The 17,404-nt window shown below is 36.5% G+C and overlaps 2 protein-coding genes across 9 annotated transcripts; both read left to right on the top strand.

Annotated features, from left to right (window-relative positions):
- The first annotated feature begins 648 nt into the window (after positions 1–648).
- On the top strand, positions 649–10,968 carry LOC112559662. The gene is made up of 5 exons (XM_025230996.1): positions 649–899; positions 2,060–2,269; positions 2,516–2,642; positions 3,455–3,475; positions 3,508–10,968. The coding sequence occupies exons 2-5, from the start codon at positions 2,146–2,148 to the stop codon at positions 4,685–4,687; spliced, it is 1,452 nt and encodes a 483-aa protein (XP_025086781.1). The 5' UTR covers positions 649–899; positions 2,060–2,145; the 3' UTR covers positions 4,688–10,968.
- A 936-nt stretch (positions 10,969–11,904) lies between these two features.
- On the top strand, positions 11,905–17,256 carry LOC112558883 (mitochondrial ornithine transporter 1-like). 8 transcript variants are annotated; one of them, XM_025229624.1, is made up of 9 exons: positions 12,477–12,517; positions 12,715–12,746; positions 12,945–13,058; positions 13,491–13,727; positions 14,174–14,348; positions 14,733–14,905; positions 15,013–15,174; positions 16,449–16,537; positions 16,844–16,985. In XM_025229624.1, exons 1-8 carry the CDS (start codon positions 12,492–12,494, stop codon positions 16,526–16,528), a joined length of 999 nt encoding a protein of 332 aa, XP_025085409.1. In that variant the 5' UTR covers positions 12,477–12,491; the 3' UTR covers positions 16,529–16,537; positions 16,844–16,985. The 8 variants fall into 8 exon arrangements, with proteins under 8 accessions (XP_025085410.1, XP_025085412.1, XP_025085414.1 ...); XM_025229625.1 differs by lacking the exons at positions 12,477–12,517; positions 16,449–16,537 and adding an exon at positions 11,905–12,032 and having other exon boundaries at positions 12,951–13,058; positions 16,844–17,256; XM_025229627.1 differs by lacking the exons at positions 12,477–12,517; positions 16,449–16,537 and adding an exon at positions 11,973–12,032 and having other exon boundaries at positions 16,844–17,256.
- Positions 17,257–17,404: the final 148 nt, after the last annotated feature.

Here is a 17,404-nt window from a genome sequence, read left to right as displayed (position 1 = left end):
ATAATATAGCGAGAAAGAGAGAGAAAAAAAATCCGATGTAAGGGAAGCATTATATATACTCCTTCGTGAAGTTAAAAAAGTTGCCGGCGTTGCCGTTGTTTTATCTCTCTTCGATGTATTTGTACATTGATTCTAGGCCATATTGTCAGTGTAATGAACTTTTACAACAACAACAATCCCCCCCCCCCTTCATACACACATACACACAGAGAAAAGCATGCATGTATGCTCATCCAACATATGTTTATGGACGTCAGAGCTGCCTGTGAAAAATTGTGGACGCAGTAAGGTAAATCGTGTCTCAGATGATTAAGAGCCGTCAGAGATGGCCGATTAACTGAACTGTGAGTGGAGATGCTCTTTTATTCAGCGTACGGACTGGTGAAAAAAAAAAAAAAAACTGCACTGACCATCAAAGCCAGAGGTAGCCTTATAGTCAGTAGCATGGCTTATCATCATCAGTGGCTTCCCTTTGACGGTAAGCATCAGCTGAGTTTTCCGTTTGCCGCTTTGCAGTTAAACACCTCAATGATCTATCGTCACAATTTGAAGTTGATGTTAGGTACATTTTTTCCTACTTTCAACAAATTTGCGATGCCTCCTTTATCGCTGACGGTCAGTATTTTGACTGCAGTTAGGGCAAACTGGAAATCCATTGTCTTCACAACGAAGGGGTCACGTGATATGCGCAGCGTGGGCGGACATTTTGTGCACCAAGCAGACGATATCTGGCTTTTGGCAGATACATGAAAGAGTGTTACAAAATAAATTAATTTATGAAGCAGTAAATGAGTGGCCGTGCCGTATTTGCCGTATTAATATTCGAAAATATTAATTATGAAGTGACCTGAGTTAAAATCGAGCGATTGACGCTGTTACGATGCTTGTGTGAACTACAGGTAGCAATTAAACTATTTTAATACTGTTAAAGACAGCTCAGCATGAGTAGAATAGTTTTGTTTTTTTTTAAAAATGAAAGAGTAGCGTTTGTAATAAAATTAAAAATGACAACCATTTAAACTTCTCGCTGACTGTCAACTGCTAGATTAAATTTTGGCTCGCGTTATTGTCATTATAGGCATGCAAGTAAACTTTAAAATTATCTCATCATGCAAGCGATCCATTCAGCAATTAAATTTAGATTTTGCAAGTTTATCTTTGAAATGTTGAAATTAAGTCTATAAAATCCCACAGCTTATGTATGATAGTTACTGTCATGCTGTAATAAGCTATAGATCATGATTATTCAGATAGTGTTGATTTATTTAGAAAAATATACTGGTACAGCAGGCTACTAAGAAAACTATTTGAAACTCCCATCTACATCATCAGTTTTAAACAGAGATAACATTATTTTTAGCTGATTTATGATTTTATAATTGATGAGAATAAAATAGCTTCAATTAAATGTTTCAGTTTAGTTTCTGCATACAAAGCTCAGGTAAAGAAATTGACTTTTCCCCCAAATGCATTAATATGTGATAAACTGTACTTTTTCAAAAGTAAAAAACCAGTCATATATAAAAAATATAAAAAAGTAAAAATAATATAAAAATCCCTCACTAAGGCATATTTTAAGTAGCATAAATATCCGAAATATAATTACTGTAAATTTAATTGTATATAACTAACTCGCATTCGATGGGATGTTGACAGTGATCTGTTATAAAAATTAGTGCTGTACTAAATCAGATGGGGTCTCATGCTACTGCAAAACCTGTGACATCGAATGACAACAATGGATATGGAACTGATAGACATTCTATGCATGGTCCTTGGTCTGAAAATATTTTAGTAGTGTTGATAATGGTAATTCCAAACTCAGAGTAACTAAAGCAACTGCTTTTGTCATCTTGTCAGCATAACAAAGGCTTTTTTTTTATAAAGTAATTTTGTATTAGTTTTTATGCCTGGATTTCCTGTATTAATGAAGATGTGTGGGGAGAAGTATGGAATGTTTTGTGCTACCTCAGCATAGTCATATATTTTGCAAGGGGAATTTGTAATAAAGTCTACATCTAGAACAATATCATTCTTAATTTGTGCACTTTTCTTTCAGGCAAACATTATCAGCATAGATGGAAACGGAGTTAATTTTGTGAACTATCATCTGTGATTTTATATCCTTCATTGAGGATCTCAAGTATGGGTAACATGAAAAGCACCGAGTTACAGTCAAAGGCTCGTTATGAAGTGGTCCTTCCTACCTGGAAGCATTCCTGGGAAGTGCTGTTTGCAGGTGACATTGAAACATGGGATACAGTTGCAGGTATGTATATGTCTAAAGATCCTTATTTGATTATGTCTGAATAAAATTTTAATTCTATACATAATTTTGCTTTCACCTGCACAGTACTTTTCCTTCAAATAATCAGCTTGTACCCTTTTGAAAATAGTTTAATAATTGTGTGCATATATACAGATTATACCTGTCCTATATTTCAGCAAGATATTTCAGTACCACATCCAAGGTAATGGAAGTGTAAATGACAAATAGTTATTGTTTTCATTTCAGCAAATTATGGCATGGACAAATATGCTTATACCTGCAAGGAGGCAAACTGTGAGCGTGAACCTGTGTGCATTCGCTATTTTCGAGCTACATACAAAGCAAGCCTAGGCTATTTCATTAATGTTGAAAGGTATAATTTTGCATGGCATTATTTGACTAGGATATTTGTTTTTTTATGGTTTAATTCAAGAATATTTTAGGTCAAAGCTCATCCTGGTTTATGCCAATTTATTGGGACAACTCTTGCAGCTTAAATATTATACTGCGATGATATGTATAATTCATTTGATTATATAATAAAGTGCTTTAATTAAAAAATTTGGTGCAGTAGAATATATTTTAATGTTAACGCTGGCTAGACTATCTTTACTTGAAACACTGCTTTTAGTTTGGTAAAAATCTCAGCAAAAACACTTTTGGTGCTACAAAAAAGTGAATGGGTTCTAAAAGTTCCTGTTTTCATTTCGCAAGAGTTTGCAAACTGTTGATTTACTTGTACTGTAAATATCAGAAAAACAAACTATACTTAGACTGTCAGACAAATTGAAAACTGTCAGACTGTGTCAGATTATTTATGTGAACAATCTTCACCAGAAAGCAAAAATATTGAGAAAAAGGAAGAATTTGTTCTAAGAACAGAATATAGCTGGTTTGCCAAAATTTCTTGCAAGAGCACACCTCTTCTTGAAAAAGTTTGATACAAGGCACAAAGGCACTTAAGTAATGTACATTATTGTTTAACAGCAGTTCTTACTCATGCCAGTAGTTAGGACTAGAAGCCTTGACCTTCATTTACTGGATAAGTCTCTCATTTGTTGCCTTTTTGCCCTATCATAACAACGAACCTTTGTTAAATATGGGTTTGTGACTAGGAGCATATTTTACACAACTTATTTTTACTTTCCAAGAGTGCTGTTAATTGTAACACATTTGTTTTTCCAGGTACAAGCGCCCCCCTTACAGGTTCCTTTCTCAAAGTGCAAACGACTGAAGGACATGCTCAATGCAGGGTTCACACTCAGCGAAGTGGCGATAGCTCAAAGAGGAAGGTTACTTCTTCTGGTCTTAAACAAACTGGAAGAGTTCACCACCAGAGTGGCCTTTGCATTGGTGTCTCTAAAAGATGAAGATGAAGAAGACAACAACGATGGCAGAGACCAGTCAAAGTTCTGGTTATTGAGGAGAAGCAGCAGCAGAAAAGAGAGAGAAAATGGAAAATTGTCCAGAGATGGCGTTCTTGGGCCTGCACTACAAAATGGCGAAGACAGTGGTGTGGTGTTTGGAAATGTAACAAAATGCCTGGGTGTGCTAGAATCCCCTCACAAAGACATGACAGTGATCAGTTGCCAGATTTCTCCTGACCTCACACAAACAGCAGTCCTCTACTACTCGATGTCCAGCAGGCTGAATTGCTTTTGCTATGATCTTCATATCTACTCCAATGAGAGCTTGCAGAATTCACAAGAGATGCCAAAAGCAGGTAAGAGCAGAGACCTGGAATGCAATGGTTCAGATGCAAACAACTGGCATTCTTCACTACACCTGAAACGTGTTGTTACCTTGAATAGGGAAGTGCAGCCATACTTTGTCTATGACCCCCGCTATCGCTGCTCTCGCATTGCAGTGGCAAACTATGAGGCTAAAGACAAAGGCATTGCTCATGAACTGGTTGTGCTCAGTTTAGAAGACAACCTGGCAGAGACAGTGGTTCATCGTGGGAAACGAAAGCTACCCAATCTCTTTGGGACCAGTCGCTTCAATCTGCTGTACAGCAAGAATGGGCAGCTCATCATAATGCAGAAGCTAACTGATGACAGGTTTGGTGTAACTTCCTTCTGTGACATATACATTTTTAGTTCTGATTGTCTGCAGCTGATGAAGTACCTCACAGCTTCTCTTCCTGGCCTCTTCCACATCTGTAAGGTCAACTATGAGCCAGTGTTTTCACGTTGTGGTAGCTTCATGCGGGTGCTGGATCACCGAGTGCGGGACACTCGTAGGGATGAAGGTGAAGAGTGCACAGTTGTGCAGATCTACCAGTTGCCACGTTTGCTGTGTCTAATGAGCCAGTGTCGGGTTGTTATATTGCAGCGGCTGTCAACGTGTCGACACATTGCTGCTTTACCCATTCCATCAAAACTGAAAGATTACTTACAGTTCAAACCCATTTACTGAGAGCATTTTTAAAACAATAAATGTTTTATTGCCCATATCAGAGATAAATTAGGTACAATGTAGAAAAAGTTAAATTAGGAGTTTCTGTGAAGATTGTGGCAGTCGAAAACTTTTTTGTTTACTGTAAGATTAAGGAAAGTTGACACCATTAAATGCTGAAAACTAATCTATTTATACAGAATGTTGTGATTTGTGTTTCATGAGCATTTCCTGCTCATTTTGACAAGACTTTGAAGGTAGTGGTGGGAGGTACCTGGAAGACAAAAGGTCAACAGTTACGCATGGCTTTCTCATCCTCCAAAATGTGGTTGGAGGGTGGGTGGGTTTTAAGTAGTCATTAGGTTCAATAGTTAATGTGTTCAGCAGCAGTAGCAGTAACAAGAAACAAAATGTTTTGACTAGCCTGGTCTTCTAGTGAGTGTGAAGATGTCAGGAAAAGAAAGGCAACTGTGATATGCCTGCCTTTTCTGAAATTTTGTTTGCATTATAATTCTGGAATAGATTTGTCCATTACATTGCATTTGGTATTTTCTGTCCTATGGTGCTTTATTATTTTTTTTTTTTTTCAAAAGTCCATCAGTTTTCTGGCTTCTGCATGGACTAGCTCATTGCATGTCACAAATTCACTTTCGCACTGTAATATAGTGTAGCATTTACAGAAATAAGTTGTCAGAACCTTGAAGCAAACATTAATTTTTCAACAGTTCCACCTTTGTTTATCCACATTACCTTAAGGAACATGGGTTGTTTTAGAAGTCTTAAAAATATGAGTTTGGTGACACAATAGATCTTGTTTTTTATGTCCTGAATTTAACTTGTAACATTTCAGTTGGTTATAAGTCCAGGTCAGTGGGGGCCTGTTACATTTCAGACGCAGGTTTTGAGGAGAATTAGTGCTTATTTACAGCAACTAATGACTTCTGTTTATTGCCTGTCACCTCCGCAAAGTCTACGCTGAAGTCAGAGGTGCTTTTGACCACACTTTTTTAAGTGTAGCCTGTCTTATTTTTCTGCCAGTGAGATCTTTGATACATAATGAAGCAAAACTGATTATTGTTATCAGCAAAACCTAGGCTGCACCTCAGTGTTCTGCAATGAAGATGGAAGTATTGTGGTCTGCAGTGTTTTTACATAACAGCATTCACAAAAATGTTCAGTCACATAGCATAGAGCTTTATCTTAATCCAGGTAGACTGAAGGTTCATTTTCAACGAAGCACACAACTTTAGCTGTTGATCAAAAGCTGGACATGAAATTTTAAAAGTAAAAAAAACCAAACCTATTGGTCATTCAATAAAAAGAGTTGCTGCATTCAAAAGCAGCAGCTGAATAAATGGGAGATTCTCTTATACAGCTGATGAAAAGTTCCTACAGTCTTTATGATCTTCACAGAGTTCGTTTTTCACTTTGTAATTTATGTATATATATATCTTTAAAAGAGACTTTTGTTGATGCTTTAGATATTTTAGGATTCTAAACCAGAAAATCCATATACCTTTCTGCTTTAAAACTTGTCTGCTTTTGTGTTTTCTCTGCTTTCCTGATCATAGGGTTGGGCGAACACTGATAAGTAATACTTACCACTATCTTAGCACTGGCAGAACATCTATATATATTATACGGTCTAGAATTCTATATCTTAAGAGTTCATTGTAGCCATATTGTTCACAGCTGTGCTGAAGTCTTCCCCTAATTTTTTTGTTTGTGTCAGTCAGCTTTCACTATATTAATTGGAATAAAGTCTGATTGGAGCCCATAAAAGCATTTGTTTGCATATTTCAGTGCAGAATTCTGCTCTTGCAGAATTGTTCTTCTTGTGGTATGTGCTCTGCATTCAGTTGACAGCTTTTGCTGCTATTTTGTACACACTACAGTATTTTAATTCAGTGTATTGGGATTGTTTTGTCCTCTGATGTTGTTTACACTTCCTAATACATGTCTTTCTTTTTTCTTTCCCTCTCTATACTGATGGGCTGTTTTACAACAGATAGGCTTTTCTTTAGGGTCCTCATCACACTGTAGATGATTCCCATGCTTTCAAACAAATATGTGCATGACACAGGCTGCAAAAGGTTTCATTTTACTTCTGTACACAGTATAATTCAAGATGTACAAGATCAGATTGTTTCTTTAGTGGAAAAATGAACATTCAAAATGATGTAGTAAAGTTAGTAGTGGTTCTAGCCATAAAATGCAAGGTGCTTTCAGACTTGCATTTAAAGTTGTTGGTGATTTTCAAACCCTAGAAAAAATTATCTAGAACTTTATCAACTAGTCTTTTTCATATAAATATGTTAATTGAACCCTGATGTCAGTAAGTTGCTTGAATTAAATTAATTCCATGTTTTATGCATGTAGAACCGTGTTACTGATAACTGACAGTATGATGAAGTCATTATGTTTCTGGTTTATTGCAAACATTTTCTTAAGTGATGAGACCTCTGACCTTTATGCTTACATTTCAGACTCCTGATGCCATATCACTTAAAGTTTTCATCTGGCTTATTTTCTTTGATTTCTTTTATGTGATTTATGCACATTTCTCTGTGATGGAAAACATTAATCTGTAACATAGTTTATTCCTTGTTACTCCTTGAGGACCATAGGGCTGCAAACAGTAACATAATGGATGTTAATGTTTTCTACATGTTTCCTAAAGCCTTACTACTTAAGAAACTGGGAATGAACCCCTGAACCATTAGCTACTGAAACATTTTGCTGCCATTAAGATTTTAGTAAAATTATTTTTTTGTCAGCACAGAATTACTGACATTATGGGTGCAGGTATTGTGAATGTTGGCTCAGAAATTTTTAACTTCTTTTAGTGAGAAGTCGCATTACCTATTAAAGTCATTTTTTGTGGTAACGCAGAACCCTTCTTGATGATAACTCTAATTTTGTCCAGGAGAGCTGGGTTAAGAAATGAATGCTAGTTTTCAGAGAAAGAAACCTTTGGTTTTGACCTCTTTGTGCTGTTGTTTAACAAAGGTAAAAGGCAAGTGCATGAACAAATATAGTATTACATGGATGTGTTATTTGTTAACAGAGTATTTTTATGCATTCTTTGCAACATATTTTTTACTCACAGCCTGTTTGTAAATTCTAAAAGCTTCATAAACATATTGAATGGTACTACTCTGCATTAAACATTATAAGTAATCTTAGTACCGTAAATTTTGGTCTGTTGAATGCACCCACTAAATTTGTTAAAAATCTCTACTTTTTTCGCAAGTAAGCCGATCTGGTTTATAAGCCGCAAATATACACAACTTTAAAGCTGCATCATAATCATTTCGTCTTATTTTTGGCACGATGATTGTGTGCTTCAGCAACTGACCTGAATGTTTCAATTGTATTTAGCTATGATTTTGTGAAAAGTTGACACTTTTAATATAAAGTTCATTGAAAAATTAATCAGAATCTAAAAAAATCTGGCAAATCCGCAAACAAGCCGCATCGCTGTTTAAGCTGTAAGGCTTAAAGCTGGGGAAAAAGGTGGTGGCTTATAGTCTAAAATTTACGGTACTTAACTCAGTGAAGATGGGTGGCCATTGCAATATGAGGATTGACTGTTGTGGGTTCAGATCTTACCTCGGGCCCACTGTTCTTTCTTTGTCTGTAACACCGGTTTGCAGGGCTGGCTGCTTTGCTGTGATAAAGCCTTAGTTGCTGGCTCAGTATAGACCATGATACTTCACATAGCAAAAGTAACATTACTTTTATATAAGAGTACACTAGCTGTTATAAATTGGTATGGCTAGTTTTTAAAAAATATGTATCCTGCATGCAAATCTTGGTTTTTATTCCCCGTAATATTATGCATTTTGCATCATATCAGTATGCTCTGAACTTATTGTGTGAAACTGATTTGTGAAAATAGTTGTGAGGCCTAAGATTTGGTGGTAGTTTGTGGATCAAATGTTGTATTTACAAGTATGCTTGCCTGTTTGATGCTGTTTTCAGCTGGTCAGTAGATGCTAGTTATCTCATGTCCCTCTTATGTATTCATTGGTGATAAGGAAATATGCACTCTTTATGGGATGGGTTATCAACATGTTGAAATTTAATGTTTCAGTTTTGAATGTGATTCATTTGTTTCTGTTTATTTCATTTCCTCTGTTCTCCCCTCCCTACCCCCTGCCAACAGTGCAATCATAGAACTGGAAGTGCTACCCAAGCTACTAAACCTCATATTTTTGTGATGTTGAAGAACTTATTCATTTTTTATGGTTTTCCTGTACGCCACACATTGGGCTTTAAAACTGCATTTAAACTGTGCATTTTCTAATGCAGATATTTGGACATTGCATTTGTATTGCTATTTTAATACCTATGTGGTCGTGTCATTTTCCTAGAAAAAGAGAGCAGTGTAACTAATGGCATGCAGCATTTACTGTTTGAAATAATAAAAACACTGGCACTATCTGCAGTGAATAGAATGTATTTTCCCCCTTTCTCTTAATTTTTCTTTTCTTTGACTCCACCCCATCTTATTGCAGCAGGAAATTGTATTCACCATTAAGAATTTTTTAAAACTTGAAACTTCTGAAGTTTAGAGAATTTACCTTGTGACTAAATCATTGTGTTCTCTTTTTTTGTGAGTGCTTAAAATCAATATCCAAACATCAAATATTTAATTTCTGATTTCCAATCATTTTTTTTACTGAGAGCAGAGGTTTGGTTTTTTTTGGTGTCACATGACTAGATGTAATCTCTTTATTTCCCAAATACTTAACATATTTCACAGCAAGTAGAATATTTTTTATTTCAGCTTTGTGGTCCTTAAATATTATAGAGGTTACTTGTGGGATATATCTAACAGTAAAATATTTATCCTGGATGCAAGATCTTTTAATGTGTGCCCTGCAACTATTCAACACTTCTGTAATATGCAGCATCATGATTTTTGGTCTTGTGTGCTGGGGTGAGAGCATTGAAAAACAGGATAGAAATAAGCTGAACAAAAACAAAAAAAAAAAAAAGCAGTAAGGGTGATTGGGAGAGGAGGGGGTTGGTGTTTTATGCTGAGCCAGCAGCTAAGGCTCTGTCACTGTAAGCCAGCCAGCCAGCTCTGTAAACAGATGTCACATGCAGAGAAAGAACAGCGTGCCCCAGATGAGAGCTAAACCCAGGACAGCCAACCTTCACTGTATTGGTGAAAGAGCTAGCCAGGACCACCCTTTGTGATTGGGAGGAGAGATACTATACCACAAGCTTCTGTACAACAGACTACAATTTCAGCAGATGACTCTTATCCATTCTGACAGGAATTTGACAACAGATGCATAGACAGAAGTGGTAGGTTTAGAGTTCCCTGAACCAGAACCGCACACTGCACTCTTTTATTTCAGCAGCAATCTACATATACAACCGAATCATGCATAAGACATATCTTTGAGTGAAGACTCTTACACTTCAGGCTTCTGGTCCCGAAACACCGTTCTTTCTAGTATTTTGTTTTTATGTATGCTCATATTTACTGTCATACTTGAGATATCATGTAATGTCTGATGTATTATGTAATAGTAACATTTGCAGACAAACATTATCCTGAAAAGGATTAATAAAGATATTTTGTATTGTATTGTAATATCAATATGCATAAATTTTGTAAAGAAAAAAGTGGTATCAGTTAGCAGGTTGCCATCTTTTGTCTTCAATGTACCTGTTTTACCATGTGGAAGATGGAATGTAGAAATTGTAATTCCTTGCAATTTATGAAACTGGCTATCCTTCTTACCTCCTTATATTCATGCAGAATGTAACTTTTTTTTAAAACAATCTGCAATATTTCTGTATCTCCTTATTTTGTTGTTAATTGTGCCTTCTGTATCTCCAAACATTACACATTGTTGCTGACTTTAAAATATGGCTCTTAAGGCAGGATATGTGTAGGATTAAGTGTACATGGTTTGGATATATAAGTACACATCTTTGTTGTGTTTACATCTATGTACATTTTTCTTAAGAATTTTTGTACATAGAATTCTTTACATAGATTTTACTTTTTTGTGTCTTTTACAAAGACCGTTAATGCAATATTTTAAAAAAATGGTCTGCACAAATATTGTGATGCTTCTTCCTATAAATTATAAGGCCTATTGTACTAATTTCCTGAGCTATGTGAACACGAAAGATAACCATTATTGGCACAATTCATAATTTCCGTGTGATGAAATATAGAAATATGGTTTATAACTGTAGCAATAAATTAATTGATCTTTTCTTTTAATTTGTGGCTTGTGCAGAGATCTGGGAATTAAAAAATGTTTTAAAGTGAATAAGAATTTTGTTGGACTTATTGATGGTTGAAATCAATTTAAGTATTTCCCCTAAAGTCTATGGAGGACCGCCTGTACAATTTACTGATATTTTCATCCAATCTTCTCCTACGTTCATGATAATAACTATAAGAGCTGACGACCAATGTGCACGTTCTGGTGCTGTTCATTCCATACAGGTCTGCATTTAGCCGGTTGTAAACGGTTGTTCACATGGCTAATGTCAAGTTCGTGTCATCAATATCAATTTCTAATAATAATGTCCTTATGTAGGACGAATTTCTGCTCAGTGATGCAGTTTCTTCTGCACAATTTCCTCCTTCCTTAAAAAAAAAAAAATCCTATAGGTATTTTTCTTCTCCAAAACCGTTTGTTGTCGTTGATCGATCTGTCTCGTTTCTACCCGTTCTTACGCTTTTTTCTGTTTGTGTGCGAGGGCGAAGAAATTTGTCATTATTTTCGGTTTTGTGCCATAGTATATGGTGGGTTGATGTTGTACAGGTCATGTTATGTCGGTCCGTGATACAGGTAGTGTAGAACTCGTCACTTCAATTACTTCAGTTTCGGGAAAAGAATTATTCACACGAAATAAAAGCAAGAGGCATGGAGACGAGATTCTTTATTAATTGGTCATTAAAGTATAAAGCCCATGCCAGTCCAAAAACGATACAGAAAACTCACTGCAGACTTCACTTGAGACTTGCGTTAGTTTGACAGAAAATGCTTCCAGCTAGGGCTCGATCTCTCGTGTCAGGTTGACATGGACGCCACGCTCCGGAAGCCATCACACTCCTAACTCTTATTTTAGCCTCCTTTTTCGGTCTGTAAAAAGTGTTATGGTCTCGCAAGACCTCATTAAGTTCTGCCTAAGACTGTTACAGTGTCGTTGTTGATTTTTGGAAGGGAAAGTGCTTCCACCTCGCGGTGATTTCGCATTTGCAGTGTCCCGAGCTTTGTCGCTGTTTCTACAAGCAGCCAGCCAATCGCTTGTCTCGCTTTAGGAAGGTGTGTACTTCCGGAAAGGAGTCAAGGTCGAAACAGACCGCGTATATCGGGCACCAGATGTAAGTACCTGCAAAACATGAAAAGTTACACATCATGCTGACAACACTTTGATTAATGTGTGAGGTGCAGTGAGTGCTGTAGAAGCCACCAGATGAATAGCCTAAGTAGTAGAGCACTGCAATTTGTGTGAGGTCAGAATTTGGGTAGCAGATCGATCATTGGTCAAACTGGTGACGGGGGTTTTTCTTTTAGAACATTTCCTTGTTCCTACGAGACGTATGGAGAACAGTGCAAAATGAAAGTGAAGAGCACAGTGTATTAAGTGTGTTACAAATAAAAAAAAAAAAAACTTGTGAATAATTTTCAAGAAATCGCCAGCGGTAACATTACATAACACGTCAACAGGCTAAAAGGAACATCTATAATGTCAACATATATTCTAGCACAAATCTGTTGTAATCACCCTCCTTGGATTATACCATTTCATGATACAGGAGACATGGTTGGACTAAATTCTGATGTTTGGTGCTGCATGTGATCGCTTGTTAGTATGCAGTCACTATCTCGTTAACCTATTGACGATTGTGGTGTCGTAACAGAAGTATTTCAAGGTGACATGGGGAAGGTTTTATTTTAAACAGTAATGTTTTTATTGGTTTAAAAACAGTTAATGAATATAAATTATCTATGATTCTTATTAACATATTTAGCAATTTGCTATTATTTGTTTTTTATTAACAGATGTTTTGGAGGAGATTCTCATACAAATAAAGGTAACTAAAAGATTGAGGTAAATTATTTTTCTTGAAAACTGGCATAGTTCCATGGTTAAATACACATTCTAATGCTTTGATTTTGGCAAAATAAACTGTTTAAAGATGTAGAAATTAACAAACCACTTTGTTATTATGCAAGTTTCATTTTTGTAATAGTAACAGTTTCATGATGGAACTTTAAACAAGATCCTTCAGTTACAGGTATCATGGAGCCTGCAATGGAGCTGATGGAGCAGGAAATGGGACTGAGAGAAAAGTCCCGTTCCACTGTGCTTGATGCCATGATTGATTTTACCGGTGGCACCATAGGTGAGCTGTATGGTGTTTTGCACCACATTATATTTCTAGAATGGGTATATAGACATATAGGGAATAAAGGAATCAGTGAAGGATAAGAGTCCGGTGCTGGCCTGATAAAGAATGCTGACCCTGAGTTAAGTGTGATCTCTAACATCTTCCTTCCAAATGACCAGATGATTAAGGGACTACCCTTACTGGTAAAGGACACATCAGACCATTATGAAATGTGTCATAGATTTATTGGGAAGAAAGGATGAAAATACAACACACATTTCTTGAAAGAAAAAGTTTGCTGTTTTTTAAAGGTGGACTTACCACCATAAGTTTTTATTATGACATTTAACACTATTGGGTTTATCTAAAACTTTATGAGAAAATAAATAAAAGAGAACAGGGGAGAGGGGAGAAAAATTCAATTGACATTACAATTTTGCTGTACAGGTGGCATTGTGACAGTTTATGTTGGCCAGCCATTGGACACCGTCAAAGTGAAGATGCAAACATTTCCTACTTTGTATGGTAATGCAGTACAGTGTTTCATTAAGACATTCAAGCAGGATGGCATTGCTCGTGGTCTATATGCAGGCACAGTTCCCTCTCTGGCTGCCAATGTATCTGAGAATGCTGTGCTCTTTTGCTTCTATGGCATGTGCCAGAAAATAGTGTCTTTTGTAACAGGTAAAACTATAACCTATTTTGTGTTTAGGAGTGAATATTTGAAGCATAAAGGCAAAATTATTCTCAAATGAATGGGTGTAATTTATTATAAGATGCTCATTCTCAAGATCTGTTTTTCCATTGTGAAGATGAAGACCTTGAAGTTAGTCTAACTTGAGTTTGGGAAAGAGGCTAGGGTCTCATTTTTCCATGACATTACAATAATAGACTTGCTGATTAGACACTTCTTTGACACACTAGAAACTCTTGAACTATGGCTTTCATGGGTATCAGTTGTGAGAATTTAGGTTTATAGTTGATTAGGTTTATATATAGGTTTATATTTGATAGGTTTTTTTTTTTGTTCTTCCTTTCACCTAAAAATTGAGGTGTTAACATTTTATTGTCACAACTTTTTTTGATCCATTTTTGTCGGAATAAAATTAATCACTGTGTTTTTGAAACAGGCACTCAGTCAGTGGAGGTCATGAGTCCACTAGAAAATGCGGTTTCGGGTGGAATGGCTGCATTTTTCTCATCATTTGCCCTTTGCCCAACAGAACTGATTAAATGTCGTCTGCAGGCTATGCGTGAGATGGCTACTAGAGGGCAGCAGGAAGGTGGACTGGAAAGGCTGAAAATGTTAGACACAAGAATATTGATGTGAAGCTAACTTGTTATTTAAGTTTACCATTCTCTTAGGAAAAGTTCATATTTGTCTTTTAGTAGACTATTTTCAATCGGGTTTGTGTTTATAAAGCAGAGTTATTGGTGGCGGTACTAAGGCGTTAAGATATTTTTTTTTCCATTTGAAGATAATTTAGAAACCATCCTCAGAACTAAAACCATGAATTCAGTGAAATATGTTTAGAGAGAGTCTTAACTTTGATCCTTTAAAAGTAATACAGGTGACTTAAAGAAGAAAAGTGTTTAGTTACAGGTAAACTTCAGATTTGTAGATTTTTCCTATAAATTGGCTGTCTGGTGCTTCTCTCTCCATCCATGCCTATATATGTTGTGTTGCAGAGGGCCATTTGGTTTGACAAGAGAGATTTTGAAAAGTGAGGGCATTCTGGGCCTTTACAAGGGCCTCACCAGCACCTTCATGCGTGAAATGCCTGGCTACTTTTTTTTCTTTGGAGGCTATGAGATCAGCAGGCATCTTCTAACCCCTGCTGGAAAAAAGAAGGATGAAATTGGTGAGTACTTCTCTATCGTGATTTTTTTCCCCTTTAATTCCTTGTACGTCTTTGCTATACATGTCAGTAATACATTACCACTATCACAGAAATTAACATTTTTTCAGGCGCACTAAGAACTGTGGTCTGTGGTGGCATAGGAGGTGTGTCCCTCTGGGTTGCTATATTTCCAGCAGATGTCTGCAAGTCCCGTATACAAGTACAGTCAGTAGCTGGAACTAAGCCACCAACATTCCTGCAAATGTTCTTTGGCATTCTTCGAAATGAAGGTATTTTATGTTTTTTTAATTCTGCACCACATAAATTTTCCCTTGATACACTTCTCTGATAGGCTTTTGCAGATTGGGCTATTTTGTTCTTTTTGGGAGAACTTGTTAAACAAGTCTTTTCCAAAGTGTGGTTAGTACAAAAGACTCAAAAGCTATGCTTAAGAGATACTCTGAAACTGGATAACTGCCATTGTATCTAATGTCTCATTAAGTGATAGTATAGGCTGAAAATCAATATTTTCCATCAACAAGCAGGTTAATGCATGACAAAAAAATTTGAACCATTCCTGCCGATTATTCCAACAGAAGATAAATTTTAGTGGGAAACAACTTAGTTCAGTTGATTTAGAAATTTCGTATTGGATTGTTTCCCTTTGACATATGGACCATGCCCGAAAGGCTTTTCAGCCAGCAACTGCAGGTGCTTCTCTTTTGGTGTTAAGGAAAGTACAAATGTAAGCTGCTTTGATACGGTTTACTCATGCTAGTCATGCTAATGTTTACTGCAAATAGCAAGTAATGATTGCGAAAAGAGCATACAAATGTGAAGTGCACATTGTGGAAAATTCATTGACAGGAACAAGGTATTTTTTCAACTCTTTCCAGAAAAAAGGAATAAGATCTATAGAAAAAGGTTCCAATTTATGGTAGCTGGCTTTCAGATTGCCACGTTTTTCTTTTTCTTTGCCTCATTTGCAATTTAGTTTATGCAAAACTTGAATGTGTCTATTTCTACACACATAACAGAGCACAATCAACAGGCTCACATCATTTATCATTACGGTGTAAATGTTGCATTTTTCTTCCACTTAGATTTTGTAATTTTTAAAACATCTTATATTTCTTTGGTTCTAGTGTCAGGGATAGAGGGTCATCATGTGAAGAGTGTAGTCTTCTGGCTGGGATGTAGGGGAAGAGAAGTTCAGAGAAATAGGGCAGAAGCCTGCAAAGAAATTAAAACAAGGACAATTTGTACTGGATGTGAGAATGGATAAGTAGGCAGTGCTGAAAATAAAGGAGAGGAATGGCATAGTCCTGTTTCCTAGCACCAGGCATGCAGTGGAATTTCGGTACTTTCTGGAGATTATAAATAAGTTATGAGGGGCAGCTTGAGCAGGGAGTTGCAGTAATCAAGCCTAGAAAGAACAAACATGCAGACAAGAATGTTGGTGTGTGCATAGAGAGAATGTGATGGATGGTACTGATCTTATTTAGCTCACAATAGACAGACTGACAGACAGCTGTAACTTGTTGGCCATGGGTCGTGTCTACAGTGACAATAAATCCCAGATTTCTGATGGATGATGTAAAAGGATGTTGGTTTTGCCCACCTCGACGGGCTTGGGCAGACTGACAAGTGAAGGTTGATTTCTTCTTTTTGAGCATAAGCCTTTAAGATTTAAGTTGTAGTGCAGACCGTGATTCATGGAGGGCAAAATTCCACTTTATTGTAGCACTTGTTTTGGTTTTAGTTGTGCATGGGCTGGATATTAATGAAAGAAACTTTATCAAACTAAAGAGAGAGTTAAGAACCTTATCTAGCATGGTCCCTGAAGGTTTGGTTTTCAGATTTGGTAAGGAAAATGTAATTGTAGGTTGTGTAGATTCATGATTCATGTTTTACAAATGTAAAGTCTGGTTCATGACTTCACTCAAAATATTTCAACAGGGATTGGAGCATTATACAAAGGACTGGGTCCAACAGTTGTTCGAACATTTCCTGCTACAGGTGCTCTTTTTCTTGCATATGAGACAACCAAGAAATATGGCAACAGTCTTGCTGACTATCTATCAGGAGGATAATTTCTAAGAGTGAAGGACAGATCCAGAGAAAGAGTATGCGTGTGAGAGTGTGTGTGTGCATGTGCCATTACATCAGAGAAACACATGTCCAGGACATTTCGTTACAGAAGAATTTGAAATGCTTAGAATCATGCTACTTTATATTCTGAGAGAAATTTTCAGTCAATGAAACTGTATTTTGCTTTTTCATTGAACTGAGGTGTAAAAAAAGACTGAAGAGACACATATTATATTACAGGCTGAATGAAAAAAAACAAACAAACAAACAAACAAAAAAACCTAAGCTCGTTCATTGCTATAAATTTAACTTCGTGCCTTTATGATATTAAAGACTGATGAGAAAAGGATAGTTTTATGCTTAGCATGACAAGTTTTGATGTGGACAGAGAATGCCTTAAATGGTCTGGAAGTACAAGTACATCCCAAA

This window comes from Pomacea canaliculata, linkage group LG3 (assembly GCF_003073045.1).
Source record: "Pomacea canaliculata isolate SZHN2017 linkage group LG3, ASM307304v1, whole genome shotgun sequence".
NCBI lineage: Eukaryota > Metazoa > Mollusca > Gastropoda > Architaenioglossa > Ampullariidae > Pomacea > Pomacea canaliculata.
The sequence above is the reverse complement of the archived record's forward strand: the minus strand, read 5'-3'. Positions and strand labels throughout refer to the sequence as shown.

Bases quoted from the DNA above. Each gene is read 5' to 3' on its own strand.
- LOC112559662 (XM_025230996.1), top strand. From the start codon at position 2,146: ATGGGTAACATGAAAAGCACCGAGTTACAGTCAAAGGCTCGTTATGAA. The intron at 2,643-3,454 runs GTATAATTTTGC...TTGTTTTTCCAG, and splicing joins TATTTCATTAATGTTGAAAG to GTACAAGCGCCCCCCTTACA. The intron at 3,476-3,507 runs GTTCCTTTCTCA...ACGACTGAAGGA, and splicing joins TACAAGCGCCCCCCTTACAG to CATGCTCAATGCAGGGTTCA.
- LOC112558883 (XM_025229622.1), top strand. From the start codon at position 12,492: ATGTTTGGTGCTGCATGTGATCGCTT. The intron at 13,728-14,173 runs GTAAAACTATAA...TTTTTGAAACAG, and splicing joins AATAGTGTCTTTTGTAACAG to GCACTCAGTCAGTGGAGGTC. The intron at 15,175-16,843 runs GTATTTTATGTT...ATATTTCAACAG, and splicing joins TGGCATTCTTCGAAATGAAG to GGATTGGAGCATTATACAAA.